The following is a 14,234-nucleotide window of genomic DNA, read 5'->3' as shown; positions in this document are numbered from 1 at the left end:
TTTAAAGCAGTTGCTTCCTCTTCTATTTCTATGAATTTTAATATTATCACTATTGATTAGTTTTTACTCATTTGAGTAATGCTTACTAGCTTCTAACCAGACACCGCCTGATTCCAAACAATATTGCAAGATTATACTAAAGCAAACCAAATTTCTGTTTGTATTTAGTTTCCAACCCAAAAACTTTAAAATATCAGGCCTTTTATTTGTTTTAATCCTATTTTGCATCTGCACCTCTTTCCCTGTATCCCAATCTCTCTCCTGGATCTCGTACTTTTATAGCGAAAGTGGTTCGTGGAGGGAGAGCTGAAGCTGGTTGGGCCTAGGGCATTAAAGCCTATATAGCGCAGTGGTAATATCCCTATGACAGGGTCAGAAATGTCTAGTAATAACTCTGAACAGGTCAATTTAAAGAAATTAATCCCAAGGAACACTGTCATGGAGTGCAGTGATAGTATCCCAACTTATCAGCCCACAAGTTCCATCTACACCAGAGGCATATAATAGCTATTTGAAAAGGTTGATGAGAAAATATCTACCCTGACAAACTCCTGTATAGCGGTCCTGAAAATATCCTTGGGGTATCGGGGGTAGAACAGTGGTTAGCACCCCTCCTTCACAGGGACCTGAGTTCATTTTCACCCTTGGGTGCCTGTGGAGTTTGCACATTCTCCTCATGTCTGCATGGATTTCTTTCAGGTGTTCTGGTTTCCTCCCATAGTCCAAAGCTATGCAGGTTAGGTGGAATGGCTGTGCAAAATTGCCTGTAATGTTCAAGATTGTGCAGGTGGATTGGCCATGGTACATGCAGGGTTTCGGGGATAGAATGAGGGTTGGAAGTGTGGTGGGATGCTCTTCAGAAGGTCAGTGCAGACTCTAGGACTAAATGGCCTCTACCTGTACTGTAGAGATCCTATGAAATGACTGACCTTCAACCTCAACCGTCATCTTTTTATGTCAGGTATGATGCCAATTTGCAGAGTGTTTCCTCACTAATTCTCATTGAGTCTTCAGTTTTACTAAGGCTCTGTGATGCCACACTCAAATGCAGATTTGATGTCAAAGGTAGTTTCTCTCTCATCTCAGCTCTGGAATTTAGTTCTATCTGTATTTGAACCAAGGCTGTAATGAGGCCAGAAACTGAGTGGTCCTGGCGGAATCCAAACTGGTTACTTTTAAACAAGTGATATCTTTGTTGATGATCCATCCATTACAGCAACTTGGCAAGGTTTTTGGACAGTTGTGATTGCTATACTATACAGTACAACCTCTATTATCCGCACAAGATCTCAACGCTTGGGTAAACCGTTATCCAAACGAACAGTTGTCCAAACAAAATACACTCCACCCATATCATTAGGATAATCGGGGTTGCCCTGTAGTCGGTGTCAATGAAGTGGAAATCTCTGTATTTTTTTTAATATAAACAGACCTATCAGTGTTATATTTGCATCTGTCAAATATTCAGTATTTACTGTAGTTATGTGTCAATAAATCATTAAAATTAAGTCCGGGCATCTTGTTGCTTGCCTTTTAGCTCATCCTGTTTGAATTTGTAAAGTGAGATTATATGTAGCTCCTAATGCTTTGGAATTTATCAAGTGCTCACTTGGTATAGTTCTTTCAGGCTTTTTGATTCATTCCTTCCTTCCCTGCTACCTTTCACTTACTCGCTCATGTTCCCCACCCCTTCCCAAGTTGAAGTTGGAGCCTTTGAGCACAGTCAAGGTGTCCAGGTTTGAGGTGCAATTATGGCAGAGGTTGGTTAATAGGCTAGAAAATTCAGTCGCTCATATCTGGATCTCAGTCTTTTCATATCTGTTCGAAATATGGCAGTAATTGCTACTGAAGCATGATGTCTTTCTAAAATCTGAAATGAAGAATCTCCATTGTTTGGACACAATAAAGTAATGACCTGGAAATTTTATAAAGCTACCTATTGGTTAAAAGCTCTTTTAATATGGCACTTAACCATTGAAATGCAGTGCTTTGGTCTGTATTATATTTTAATGGCTAAATTATGAACCATTATCGCAAGTCTATTTAGTACTAAATTATAGCATTTCTATCTCTTATACTCTGATTAAATAAATTCTGTTGGGTAATTTGTACGAATTTGTAATCTGTATACTCCTGTTAAATGGAGGTGATCATGATTTACTTCATCTAGTTGCATGAATAAAAATGTGAAATGTTTTGGTTTTTAAAAAATGTAGCAGTGGTTAGGATCAGTAGAGCATGAACCGTATTTAATTCAATAACATAGCTCATGGAACCATGAAGATTTGTTTTAACACAGCGCTGCTTGCTTTCTTCAAATTAGAAGCATGCAATTGGACCTTGATATTCTAGTTTTGGGCTTCAGAAAATGTAGTCCTAATGTGAGCTTGATCACCTGTTATTGGATTTCCTTTCTCAGTAATGTCAGTTTTTGATGATTGAATTATCGCAACCTTAATGTAACAATCAAAAAATACATCAAAATTGGGGAGGATAGATTGTCACAACACTTAAAATATCATATTTGAATTTTCTGTAGTAATAACAAGCTGTCAAGTGCTCACCATTTTTAGAGTACAAGAAATTTCTTGTATCTGTACATATGCATGCATAAATGCAAAAATGTGGAAGCTTTTTCTCGGTATGTTCGCAGTCTTTGCCCGTGGATGTACCAGATATCAACATTAAGGCATAAATTTCAACCAGTTGCCCATTGTCCTCATAAATATAGAGAACACTGGCGAAACTCTGGTTTAACAGCATGTTTGGAGAGAGAAAGCATTAACATTTTGATTCTGGGATGCCACATCTTTCAATGCAAGTTTTGATATCATGTTCTAATATTTAAGTTACAGGCAATGTTTCCCTGAAATCCAGGACTAATTCCATTTTCAGAAAACATCCTCATAGGTTGCTCTAATAAGAATAGTGTACTCCACAACCACTTGAAGGAGCAGCACTCTGAAAGCTAGTGCTTCCAATTAAAACTGTTGGACTATAACTCGGTGTTATGTGATTTTTAACTTAAGTTGCTGTTTTAGTAGTCCTTATTTCGTCATAAGGAATTGAGGGCAAATTTAGTCTTAGTTTGTTAACACTTGGAGCAGTACGTTGGAAAAATACCACATTCAATACACTTTTTTCTGCTTTTTATTGAACAAATGATGCTACAACTGAACAGTGAGTCTATACTATTTAGGAAGATCGTGACTGATTGGTGTTAAGACGCTCCATTGCTTTATATCTTGCCTTAACCAAAGATTTGCTGATCGCAGGCTTTGAAGTATTAAGTGAGCCAGACAAAATCTGTCAGAGGGTCCCATGCATTTCTTCATATATTTATTTCCTGTATAGCAGGATTCTTATTTTTAAGTTAATTCCCTTTTATGCTGGATGCTCCCACATGTAGAAAAAGTCTCTGTTACCCTGTCAATTCCTTTCAAATTGCTAAACATTTCAATCAAAATCACTTTCGTTATCTAGATTACAAATTTAATTCATGCAAATACTTCCTCCTCAAATCCTAGCTCTTGGGGACACTGGTAACATTCTCCTGCATTCTTATCTGGGCTATTACTGTATGTCAGAGGGCACGACTCAAATTTTTGGTACCAATTATCATGTTTATACCTACATTCAGCATATAAATCAATTCCCTTTTTGTGTTAAGTGTTCTATCAAGGCTGGATGCACTAGGACTTTTTTCCTTGGAGCGTAGGAAGTTGAGGGTAACCTTGGCTTTATAAAATTGAGGGGCTTGGTTAAGATAAATAGCAAAGGCCTCCCTCAGGATAAAAGACCAAAACTAGAGGGCATAAGTTTAAGGTGAGAGAGGAAAGATTTAAAAGGGACTTGAAGAGGAACTTTTTCACACAGTAGTGTGTGTATGTAATGAACTGCCAGAGGAAGTGATAGATGCAGACACAGTTACACCATTTAAAAGACATTTGGACATGTAGGCTAATGCAGGTAAATGGGACAAGATTAGATTAGATTACCTACAGTGTGGAAACAGGCCCTTCAGCCCAACCAGTCCACACCGACCCTCTGAAGAGAAACCCACCCAGACCCATTTCCCTTTGACTAAAGGACCGAACACAATGGGCGATTTAGAATGGCCAATTCACCTGACCTGCATATCTTTGGACTGTGGGGGGGAAACTGGAGCACCCGGACGAAACCCATGTAGACATGGGGAGAATGTGCAAACTCCACACAGTCAGTCACCCAAGGCTGGTGTTTGAGAAACCTGATCAACATTAGTGAGTTGAACTGAAAGGTTTGTCTTCCCTGTCGTATGACCTCCATTTTTCATAAATGCATGTTTTACTCCCCTTGGGTCACTGCAGAGGGTCAAGCAAGTGATTGTGGACATATTGTCTAGATAATGCATGGACGTTTGACAGTCTTTGTCACAAACTGAGCAAAAGGAATGAAGAACAAAGCTGGTTTCGAGCTAAAAGTCATAATGTGCAACTTACCAAAAATGTGTTGCAGTGAAGGAATAGTTAATGAAAACCTGACCAGTAGGTTTCCACAGGAATTGGTCCTGGAACCACAACTGTTTACATTCACTTCCTTCCTCCGAGTCATTAACACATGTATTGTAATGTAGCCGAATCGGCACTAAAACAAATGGAGAGGTAGGTTGAGAGGGATACAAATAGTTTAGAGAAAGTGATAGGTTAAGTAAATGAACAAAAAGTTGGTAAATGGGCTGAAAATGGGCAGTTCATTTTGGAAGGGAGAACTAAAGAACAGAATATTATTTAACTGGAGAAAAGCTGCAGAAATCTGAAACACAAAGCGACTCGTGCATACTTGTAAATGAAGTGCAGCAGGTAGTCAGTAAGGCAAATGGAATAAGACCATAAGACGTAGGAGCAGAAGTTAGGCCATTCAACCCATAGTCAGCTCCACCATTCATTCATGGCTGATAGGTTTTCTCAACCCTATTTTTGCTTTCTCCTCGAAACCCTTGATCTCCTTGACAAATGAGAACCTATCTATCTGTCTTAAATACACACAATGACCTGGCATCCACAGCCTTCTGTGGCAGTGAATTCTGCAGAGTCACGACTCTCTGGCTGAAGAAGTTTCTCCTTATCTCTGTTCTAAAATGTCTTCCTTTTCCTCTAAAGCTGTGCCCTCTGGTCTAGTTTCTCCTCCCTATAGAAACATTTTCCCAACATCCACTCTGTCCAGGTCATTCAGTATTCTAAGTTTCAATTAGACCACTCCCGCATCCTTCTAAACTCCATAGAGTGTAGACCCAGAGTTCTGAAGTGTTCCTTGTATTTAAGCTTTTCATTCCTGGGACCATTCTCATTAGCTGCCACTGAACACCCTCCAGGGCCAGTACATCCTTCCTGAAATATGGGGCTCAAAAGTTTGCACAATACTCCAATGTGGTCTGACCAGAACCTTTTAGTCTCAAATACAACCCTGCTTTTATATTCAAGTCTTTCCAAATAAATGCCATAATTGCATTTGCCTTCCTGACTACTGACACAACCTGTAAGTTTACTTTGAGAAAATCCTGGGCTAGAACTCCCAAGTCACTCTGCACTTCAGACTTCTGAATTTTCTCCCCATTTAGAAAAAAGGCCATGCCTCTATTCTTACCAAATTCCCACTTTGTACTTTCCTACTTTGTACTCCATCTGCCACTTTTGTTTGCTTTCCTAACTGTCCAAATTCTTCTAAAGCCCTCCCTGCTGCTGCAATGCTTATCTGTCTCTACCTATCGTTTTGTCATCTGCAAACTTAGCCAGAATGCCCTTAGTTCCTTCATCTAAATTGTTAATGTATAAAGTAAAAAGTTGTCTTCCCAACACTGAGCCTTGCGGAACACTACATCACTAGCTGCCATCCTGAGAAGGGCCCTCTTATCCCTACTCTGCTTTCTGTCAGCCAATCTATCCACACTAGCACCTTGCTTCTGACACCATGGGCCCTTCTCTTACTCAGCAGACTTCTGTGCAGCACCTTGTCAAAGGCCTTCTTGAAGTCCAGGCTATCTTTGATCTAACCTGCAATTACTTCTGCAAAGAATTCTAGCAGATTTGTCAAGACATGACCTCCCCTTGATGAAACCATGATGATTTTGCCCTATTTTACCATATACTTCCAAGTATTCAGAAATGTTATCCTCCACAATGGATTCCAGAAACTCTCCCATGACCCAGGTTCGGTCAATTGGTCTATAATTGTCCATTTTTTTGCCTTACCCTCTTTTTAAGCACTGGTGTCAATTTAGCAATTTCCAGTCCTCTGGGACCCTTGCTGATTCTAGTGATTCTGGAGAGTGCAGGCGTTAGTGATCTGTCTCTTCAGCTATTTCCCTTAGAACTCTAGGGTGTAGTCCATCTGGTCTAGGTGACGTATCCACCTTTGTCATTCAGTTAACCCTTATTTCAAGAGGATAGAGTTATAGGAGTAGGGAGTCTTGCTGTGACAGTACAAGGTGCTGATGAGATCACATCTGGAATACTGTGAGCAGCTTTGGTCCCCTAATGTGGAGATATTATTTCATTGGCAGTGATTCAGAGGTTTGTTAGGATCATCCCTGGTATGGAGGGATTGTCATATGAACAAAGGTGAAACAGGATGGGACTCTACTCAAAGGTTAAGAAGAATGAGAGGTGATCTCCTCTTGAAATATATGGGAGTTTGATAGGGTTAACGTTGAGAGGATGTTTTGTTTTACAGGAGAGTTGCAGACCAAAGGGTTTGTCTCAGGATAAAGGGGTGCCACTTTAAGACTGGAGGAATTTCTTGAGGATTGAGCGTCTTAGGAACGCTTTACTACAAAGGTGATGGGGCAAGGGTGTGGTGTACAATTAAGGCTAAGATAAATTCTCGATCAGTAGGGGAATCGAAGCTTCTGGGGAAAGGGCAGGATAGTGGATTTGAGGAATGTCATCGGATCAGCCATGATACTATTAATGGCAGAGCAGGCTTAAGGGATCAAACTGCCTACTTCACCACCTATTTCTTATGGTATGAGAATGAAAGAAGAAATCTGTCCTGAAGACGTTCAATACCAGTGCGCCAAAAGAATGGGACCACCACCTGTGAAAATTACCAGTTTCCAACAATTCTATTTTTCATTCTTTTGTGGTTATGTGGCCTCTGTTTTCTTAGAGATATGATCTTTCAACTTCTGTTGAAATTCATTTGCTAATTGTAAACTTTGGAGGCAAAATGGAAATATGTTCAGAAAACATAAAGAACAGGGTAATTGTCTTTTGTGTGTTGTAATTCTATGACTCTTCATTTAATTTGTTGCAGATTCCAGAGTTTGACTATCCCTCTAAAATTAAAATACTTTGCAAACTTGGAAATTTTGATTTGAAATCTAAATCATTAATGTAAATTACAAATTGCAATGGGTCTAATGTTGATTCTTGTGGGACTTCACTTTCAACTTTCCATTAATCTGAATGGTGACCCATTTCTCTCTCCACTGCTTTGTCTTGCAACAAGTTACTATCCATACTGTTACGTGTGTCCCGAAACCATATGTTGTGATCTTATTTGTTAATCTTCTATGTGGTACCTTATCAAAGGCTTTTCAGAAATATTGCATCTACTGCATTACCCCACCTACTGTTATCTCCTGAAAGAATTCAATAAGGTTAATTAAAAGTGCCTTTGAAATGCATGCTAACGATTAATTATTTGTTTTTGTTTTTCTATTTGCTCCTTTTTATAGATTTCAATTTTTTTCCCCAGTACAGACTTTAAGCGGGCTGGTTTATTTCCTGAATGTGCTCTATTACACTTCAACATTAAAAATAGCAGTAGCGATGTCTTCGTCCTCTATCATTGTATTCTTTCTTAATCATTAAGTGTAATGCCTGTAATGTTTTCTCTTTTGGCTAGATTCTAAAACTTACAGGTGCACACTATCTGGACGAGGGATTTATCACTGATTTGGTTAGTTTATTTAATCTTTCTCTCTTATTTCAAATGCAGCTATATCATTTCAAATCTCATCTTCAGATGTCAAGTCCACCTGACTCGATTCCCTGGTAAATACTGAAGCAAAATATGTTTCTGCCATTCCGTTGTTGCCCATGATTTTATTCTAACCATTCCTTGGTAACCCTATCCCTATCTCAACTTTCCTTTCTTAAATTTGTACCTGCAGCATATCTTTGTTTATGCTCTGATAACTATGAACAGTTTCTCTTTACCTCTTCTAATTTTTTGCCTTTCGTTTTCCTCCAGTCAATTCGCATTCTCCCTGGTTGTGTTCTGTGCATGCTGCTGTGCTGTCCATGTACTTTGTGTAATGCCTCTTTCAATTACTGTCATGTGTTCGCTCCTATCTTTGTTTATTTCTGTTGTCTCATTAATGTTTGGTTTGTTCCTGTTTGGTGCAATGTGTTTGGTGTTAACTGTTGCCATTTTGCAACTTCTCGTCAAGGTTCTCTGTTTTATCTTTGTAAGTTTTATTGGAGTCAGTGTATCAAGTTTTCTCCAATTCCCTTGGTTTTTGCTATGTTTATGCCTTAGCTACTATCTAAAGCACTATTATGTATAACTATTGCTTTTACCTCTACTTCCCCTTTCTGTTCTGATTAGTTTCCCCACTGCTAGATACAACAGCCAGTGCTTGCTTAGGTTTCTGTATACAGAAACCTGATCCAGGGAAAATCCAATCTACATTTGTAGTGACACCTTTCTATAATCTACATCTTATTTGTCTCTTATGACGAGTTAATTTTGGGGTACTTGAAATTTTCTATGATTTTTCTAGTTTTAACTTATTTGTTTTCTAATTTGCATTTTGCTTCAATCAACTTTCACCATCAGATGGTCTGTAATACTACCCCTATTAATGTAATTGTTATCTTCTACCTCCACTTGGAGACAAAGTGGTTACTTGGATAATATGGCTTAAGATTGAAAGTACAGAAGGAGTAAATTGATTTTTCTTATCCTTGTCAAGTTGGTTGCATTTCTAGCATCTATCTTAGGGCATCTTTTTATAGACTTCAAGGATTGATTGGACATGCACCATGCAACATTACTGTTTTCTTAGTGGTATGCACAATATATTAAGGAAGAAATCAATTAGTTTTAGGAGGACAGTCAGACTAGAGTGGTGAGCAGGTTTCTGTTTAGTGGAGACTCCTGGAAACATTCAAAGAAATGAATGACAGGAATGTTTTCCCCACTTTTTCTGCATGACAAATACGATTCAGAGCTGTGCTGAGATTTTCATTGACAGGTCTGCAGGTGGAAAAAGCTGTAAGGACATTTTGGGTTCTGGGTTCTATTTTTTTCAAGGAGAAGCTGAAGACAAAAACAAGGAGGTGATGACAAATCATGCAATTGCTGCATTGCTGTGCAGAAGGGATTTTGGAATGGTAGAAAATTCATTAGGATAATGCAAAGAGTGAGAGGACAAATTTGTGTAATATACTTGAATATCTGTAGCTCTTCACCAGACCAAAGATGATTAAGGAGTAATCTAATTGTGCTCAAAACTGAGGATTTTGAAGGGTAACTAGTGAACTTTTTTTATGGTTAAATTGGTAAAAAGAGGCTAAGTTTAAGACGTGCTAGAAATGTTGAGGAATTTGATAAATGATTCTTGAAATTTGTGTGGAATATATTACCGAAGGGACCTAAAATCTGTTTGAATCAGCCTTTGAGCCGAATCTACTTGAAGCAGCAAATTAAAAACTGAAGGGAACGTACAGGAATAAGAGACTAACATGCGTAGCTCTAATATGGAATTAGCAGTGTTCTGTCCAAATATGATAGCCTAAAATGGCAGTCTCTTAGTTATAGGGATGTACAGCACGGAAACAGACCTTTCAATCCAACTCGTCCATGCTGACCAGATATCCCATTTCAATCTAGTCCCACCAGCCACCAAATCCTTCCCAATCCTTCCTATTCGTATACCCATCCAGATGCCTTTTACAATTGTACCACCCTCCTCCTCTGCCTCAGGCAGCGCATTTCATACGTTGCCCCTTGGGTCTCTTTTATATCTTTCCCGTCTCGCCCTAAACCTATGTCCTCTAGTTTTGGACTCCCCCATGCTAGTGAAAAGGCCTTGTCTATTTATCCTATCCATGCCCCTCCTGATTTTATAAATCTATTGCAAGCAATATTCCAAAAGTGGCCCAACCAATGTCCTCTATGCTTCTATAATTTCATGTGCCAAGTAGCACTTCTGAGAAAGTTTCATTTGTTATGCCAATGTCAAACCTTTAAGAATCCCATGTAAATTTTGTAGTTAATTTAACTTTGCACTGATATTTGGGGACATGGCTTCAAGTGTTTAGCAGTGTAATGTTTTTGAATTGGACATTTTGGTCACAACCACTGTCTGATCTGATCTGAGAGTTTCATGTGTTCAGTTGTGGGAGATGTTTGGGTGCCAGACAGTTAACTGGAGAAATCTTTAGCAGGGAGGAGCAAATCTGAACGTTGATGTGCAGTTTTAGGATCCTTGTTGGCTGCACATGCTAGTGAGCTTCAATTGAGGCTGTAATCCTAATAACTCGATAGTCATAGTTGAATGTGGACATTTGCTATAGAGGCTATTACAATAAATAGTCAATAAGATAAGTGGAAATGGAAGATATAAGGAAAGAAATGTAAATGCTCACTTTTCCATTATTTAGTATTTGCTTTTTGTATCAATTGATGCGCAAGATTATTGATAATGTAATAAAGCAGATGTAGTTTGAAATAGAACATATTGTAAACGCCCCCAGAAAGTGTGTTGGAATACCAAGGGCAAGAGAGCTATATCCCTTTGAGAATAGATTAAATTAATCATGCATTAGGGTAATGTAATCCTGTAATGATCACATTCTATTCTGGATATTGAGTATTTCTGTAACTCTAGTTGTAAATCCATTCCCATTGCACTTTTCGTGCAGGTCCTTGGGCCTGGGAACATGCGGAGGAGTTATCAGTTTCATTTTAAAAAATGTTCAAGCACCCAAACGTTGTGAAAGATTGCAGTTTGAAATAGGAAAACTAACAAATATAAGCTGAACTTCTTTTGGTCTACATATAAATAATTTTTGAAATTTTAAAAAATTCTGGCATGTTTACAGCAGACAAGACTATTCAATCTGTGCTGGATTTCTTTGTAATAGTGATTGTATTACATTTGAAATTTGGACCAAATCTTTGATCCCATTGAATGATCGAACTTTGAACAGCCTGTTCTATTTATATCTATCTCTTCTTTGCCCTTGCATCCCCACCTATAAATATCATATGTCAATATAGATCATTGTTACACGCTTGAAGGAAAATATTAAGACAAAATCCTTTGTTTTAGTACCTAAAAGTACTGACTTCTAAAGAATCAATGCTCTTTAGCAGTGTATTTACTTTCATAATTGAAATAGTTCATTATGTACACTCCATATTGAAAAGAATGGGCAGGAAAGCATTGATTCTGTACAGCTTGCTATTGCAAAGCTAGGGAACAGTATGTGGCACTCTTGAGTAGAACAGGGCATGTGCCACATAACCTCAAAAGTAAGTTAGCAATAAGGAAGTATTTTCAAATTCTCATGAGCTGAAAGTAAGAAGGAATGATTTCTAATAAAACACTTCTATGGATTAACAAAGACTCCTGATCTGTGCCTTGGGATGATATGCATTACTGGGAAAAGCTGACTTGATTTTTGAAGGGAAGTTAATTAAATGGCAGTTTTTCTTCCTACTTAAAATGGTAATACACTCTTTGTATACAAAGTAGTGAGTAGTTTGACTAGAGTTACATTCATATTTCGTCAACGTAATCACCTGATCAATGTTTTTGGCCATAATTTATAATTAAAAACAAATTATATTTTCAGTGAGAAATCATGAAAATCATATGACACAATGTTTAAAAGTTAGCATGCATGTCCACTTAGAATTTCTCTTTCCCTTGTTTTAATGAAGTTTGTAACAGATGTAAAATGTGTGCAGTAACAGGAGATGAGTTTTAATGCCAGATGTGCTGCACAATAATTAGTGTTAAGGAAGGGTTAGATTTTGTGAAGGTGTCACTCTGATTTCAAAAGAAATGATTTCCTTCTGTGTTAATTAACTGTACAATTAGCTTAGCCTGTCTCTCATATCTAGTCAAGTGTCATCTGTAGAATTTGAGGCACCATTCTGAAACCTACTTTAATGTTCAGTTCATTAATGAACTATATATAAGCATTCTGAATACAACTTCAGTTTACACTTTGTTGGCTCATCCTGGACATGCAAAGATATTAGTTTACTGGGACATTTTTGCCTGATCAGAAGTGATAGATATGTGTGGTGGAATTATTTGGGTGAAATTGTCTTTCTGAATGTGAATATTAGAAAATGATAAATCTGAAAACCTGTGCAACAAACATTTCGAATGAATTAGTAGATTTAGTTCAAACTTGGTATAAGTTGACAAAGCTATGGTGCTGCTTTTAATAAAAAAAGCATGTTTTCACCATTGAAAAATTGATCACCGCTTCTTTGGGTGTGTTAAGTGACTGTTAGGCTTCCTTGTCACTCTACATTTCGCTCTATGACTCCAGTTTCGTTAGCATGAATTCACTGTAATACAATTGACAAATTGGGGACACTTTCAAGTGTGAACTTTTAAAACGTGTGTTGGCTGTAATGCGATTACAACGCCAACACTTGCAGCGCTGTTTCTAAAATGCAATTTTTCTATATCACAAGCTTGTACAAGAATGCAACCGTTGCGTTATTGAAAAGCTACCTATATTGCAAGCATTGAATTATAAACCTTAGAAACGCTACAATAATCTCCAGACGTTAAAGAGCCACAAAACACAAGCACAGCCTTTACAGGCACACTTCATTGCTATTGCACACATCTGTCTAGTCTCCATTGCCATTCAGTCCCCTCACTCATTCGTTCCCCTTGTCATATTCCATTTCCACTTATTAATGCCCTGCCTCCCATCTCCACTCACTCTCATCCTACACTCATCATCTCTTTCCCTGCTGAGCATCCATTCACTTAATCTTCCCTCCAGTTAAGGCACATTCATCCACTGCTGTTCCACCCTTCCCCTGACCAGGCTATCTTTGCCTTGCTCAAATGTGTGTGTAAAGAGAACTGACAGAGAGTCCAAACTCTCTGCTCCAATTCCAGGCCCCCTCAGCTCTGAACAATGCCCTACACCTCCCTGGCCCACTCTTAGTACTCTGACCTTGTGTACACACTTGTCTAATAGCATGGATTCCTGCAGCCAAGGTTGTAAGCACAAGCTGCAACTCCTGGAGGTGTGGCCTTGCCATAACCAAATCTGTTGCATTTTGTTTCTATAGACTAAAATGAGCCTGTAAGTCAAGAGTCCTTTTCGATTAATTTCCTTTTCTGTCTTTTAACGGAGCCAGCAGCCCAGTAACACACTTTTTCTTTGTGACATTTTGATTTTAAGATCAAAATTGTTTGGGCATTTCATTTTGTCAACCTTGACATAACAGCTAACATGATGCTGTTGTCACTGAGACCAAGTGTGTAGTTAGTACCACAAATTGAGAGTCAGGCTCCTAATTTCTTTGGAAAGAAATGCATCTTGTGGGTATGTTATAGGTGCCTTTTGCTAGAGGCGATTAATTGGTTGTAATTGGATTTTTGGCTGAACGGTAAGTTTATCTGCATGTTTGAAACTTGCTCAAGACTTCAGAGTAAGGATAATCAGTTAATTTAATTTGTTTTCATTTTGAATGTATCGATTGCATATTCTTGCCATCATGTGACTTATGCCACAAACTAAAGTTGGAGTGTCTGGTTTTAGTACCTAGTCTTGTCTTGAAAGAGCCTTATACAATCGTATTTGTCCCTTTTGAATAGAAACTTACTTGAAATGAACCTGGGGATTTGTATACCTTGATTTTTTTTTTTCATCCTCATTAAAAGTATCCCAAGCAAAATGTTAGGTTGTTAGACGAGTGAGAGAATTGCTATGCTTTCCTTGAAGGTCTTTGTATATGCAAATTGTTGTGATTTACAGGTGATTTTTCTTTTATGAATACTGTTTTCCCTGTGTATACATACAGGTGCATCACTATCCAAATACACTTTCCCTGAGGAATCCTTGATAGTAAACGAGCAACAGTGATACTACAACCACGACCATGGACCCTAAAGTTACCGAAGGCGGTCTAAATGTTACCCTTACCATCCGACTGCTGATGCATGGGAAGGTCAATATTCAGTTTTAGTATTACAAAGA

The 14,234-nt window shown here is 38.3% G+C and overlaps 1 protein-coding gene across 24 annotated transcripts in view; it reads left to right on the top strand.

The window, feature by feature from the left end:
- LOC140481873 (poly(rC)-binding protein 3) overlaps positions 1–14,234 on the top strand; it is a 145,518-nt gene that overhangs the window by 97,721 nt on the left and 33,563 nt on the right. For 21 of the 24 annotated variants that reach the window (XM_072578469.1, XM_072578464.1, XM_072578470.1 and 18 more), the window contains one exon: positions 14,059–14,205. In XM_072578469.1, the coding sequence (XP_072434570.1) occupies positions 14,137–14,205 (69 nt within the window). In that variant the 5' untranslated portion in view covers positions 14,059–14,136. Of the gene's footprint in view, positions 1–7,980; positions 8,037–14,058; positions 14,206–14,234 lie in introns of all 24 variants that reach the window. The other 3 variants (XM_072578472.1, XM_072578471.1, XM_072578466.1) reach the window with 1 other exon arrangement.

This window comes from Chiloscyllium punctatum, chromosome 10 (genome assembly GCF_047496795.1).
Source record: "Chiloscyllium punctatum isolate Juve2018m chromosome 10, sChiPun1.3, whole genome shotgun sequence".
Taxonomy (NCBI): domain Eukaryota; kingdom Metazoa; phylum Chordata; class Chondrichthyes; order Orectolobiformes; family Hemiscylliidae; genus Chiloscyllium; species Chiloscyllium punctatum.
This window is presented reverse-complemented; position numbering and strand designations above follow the sequence as displayed.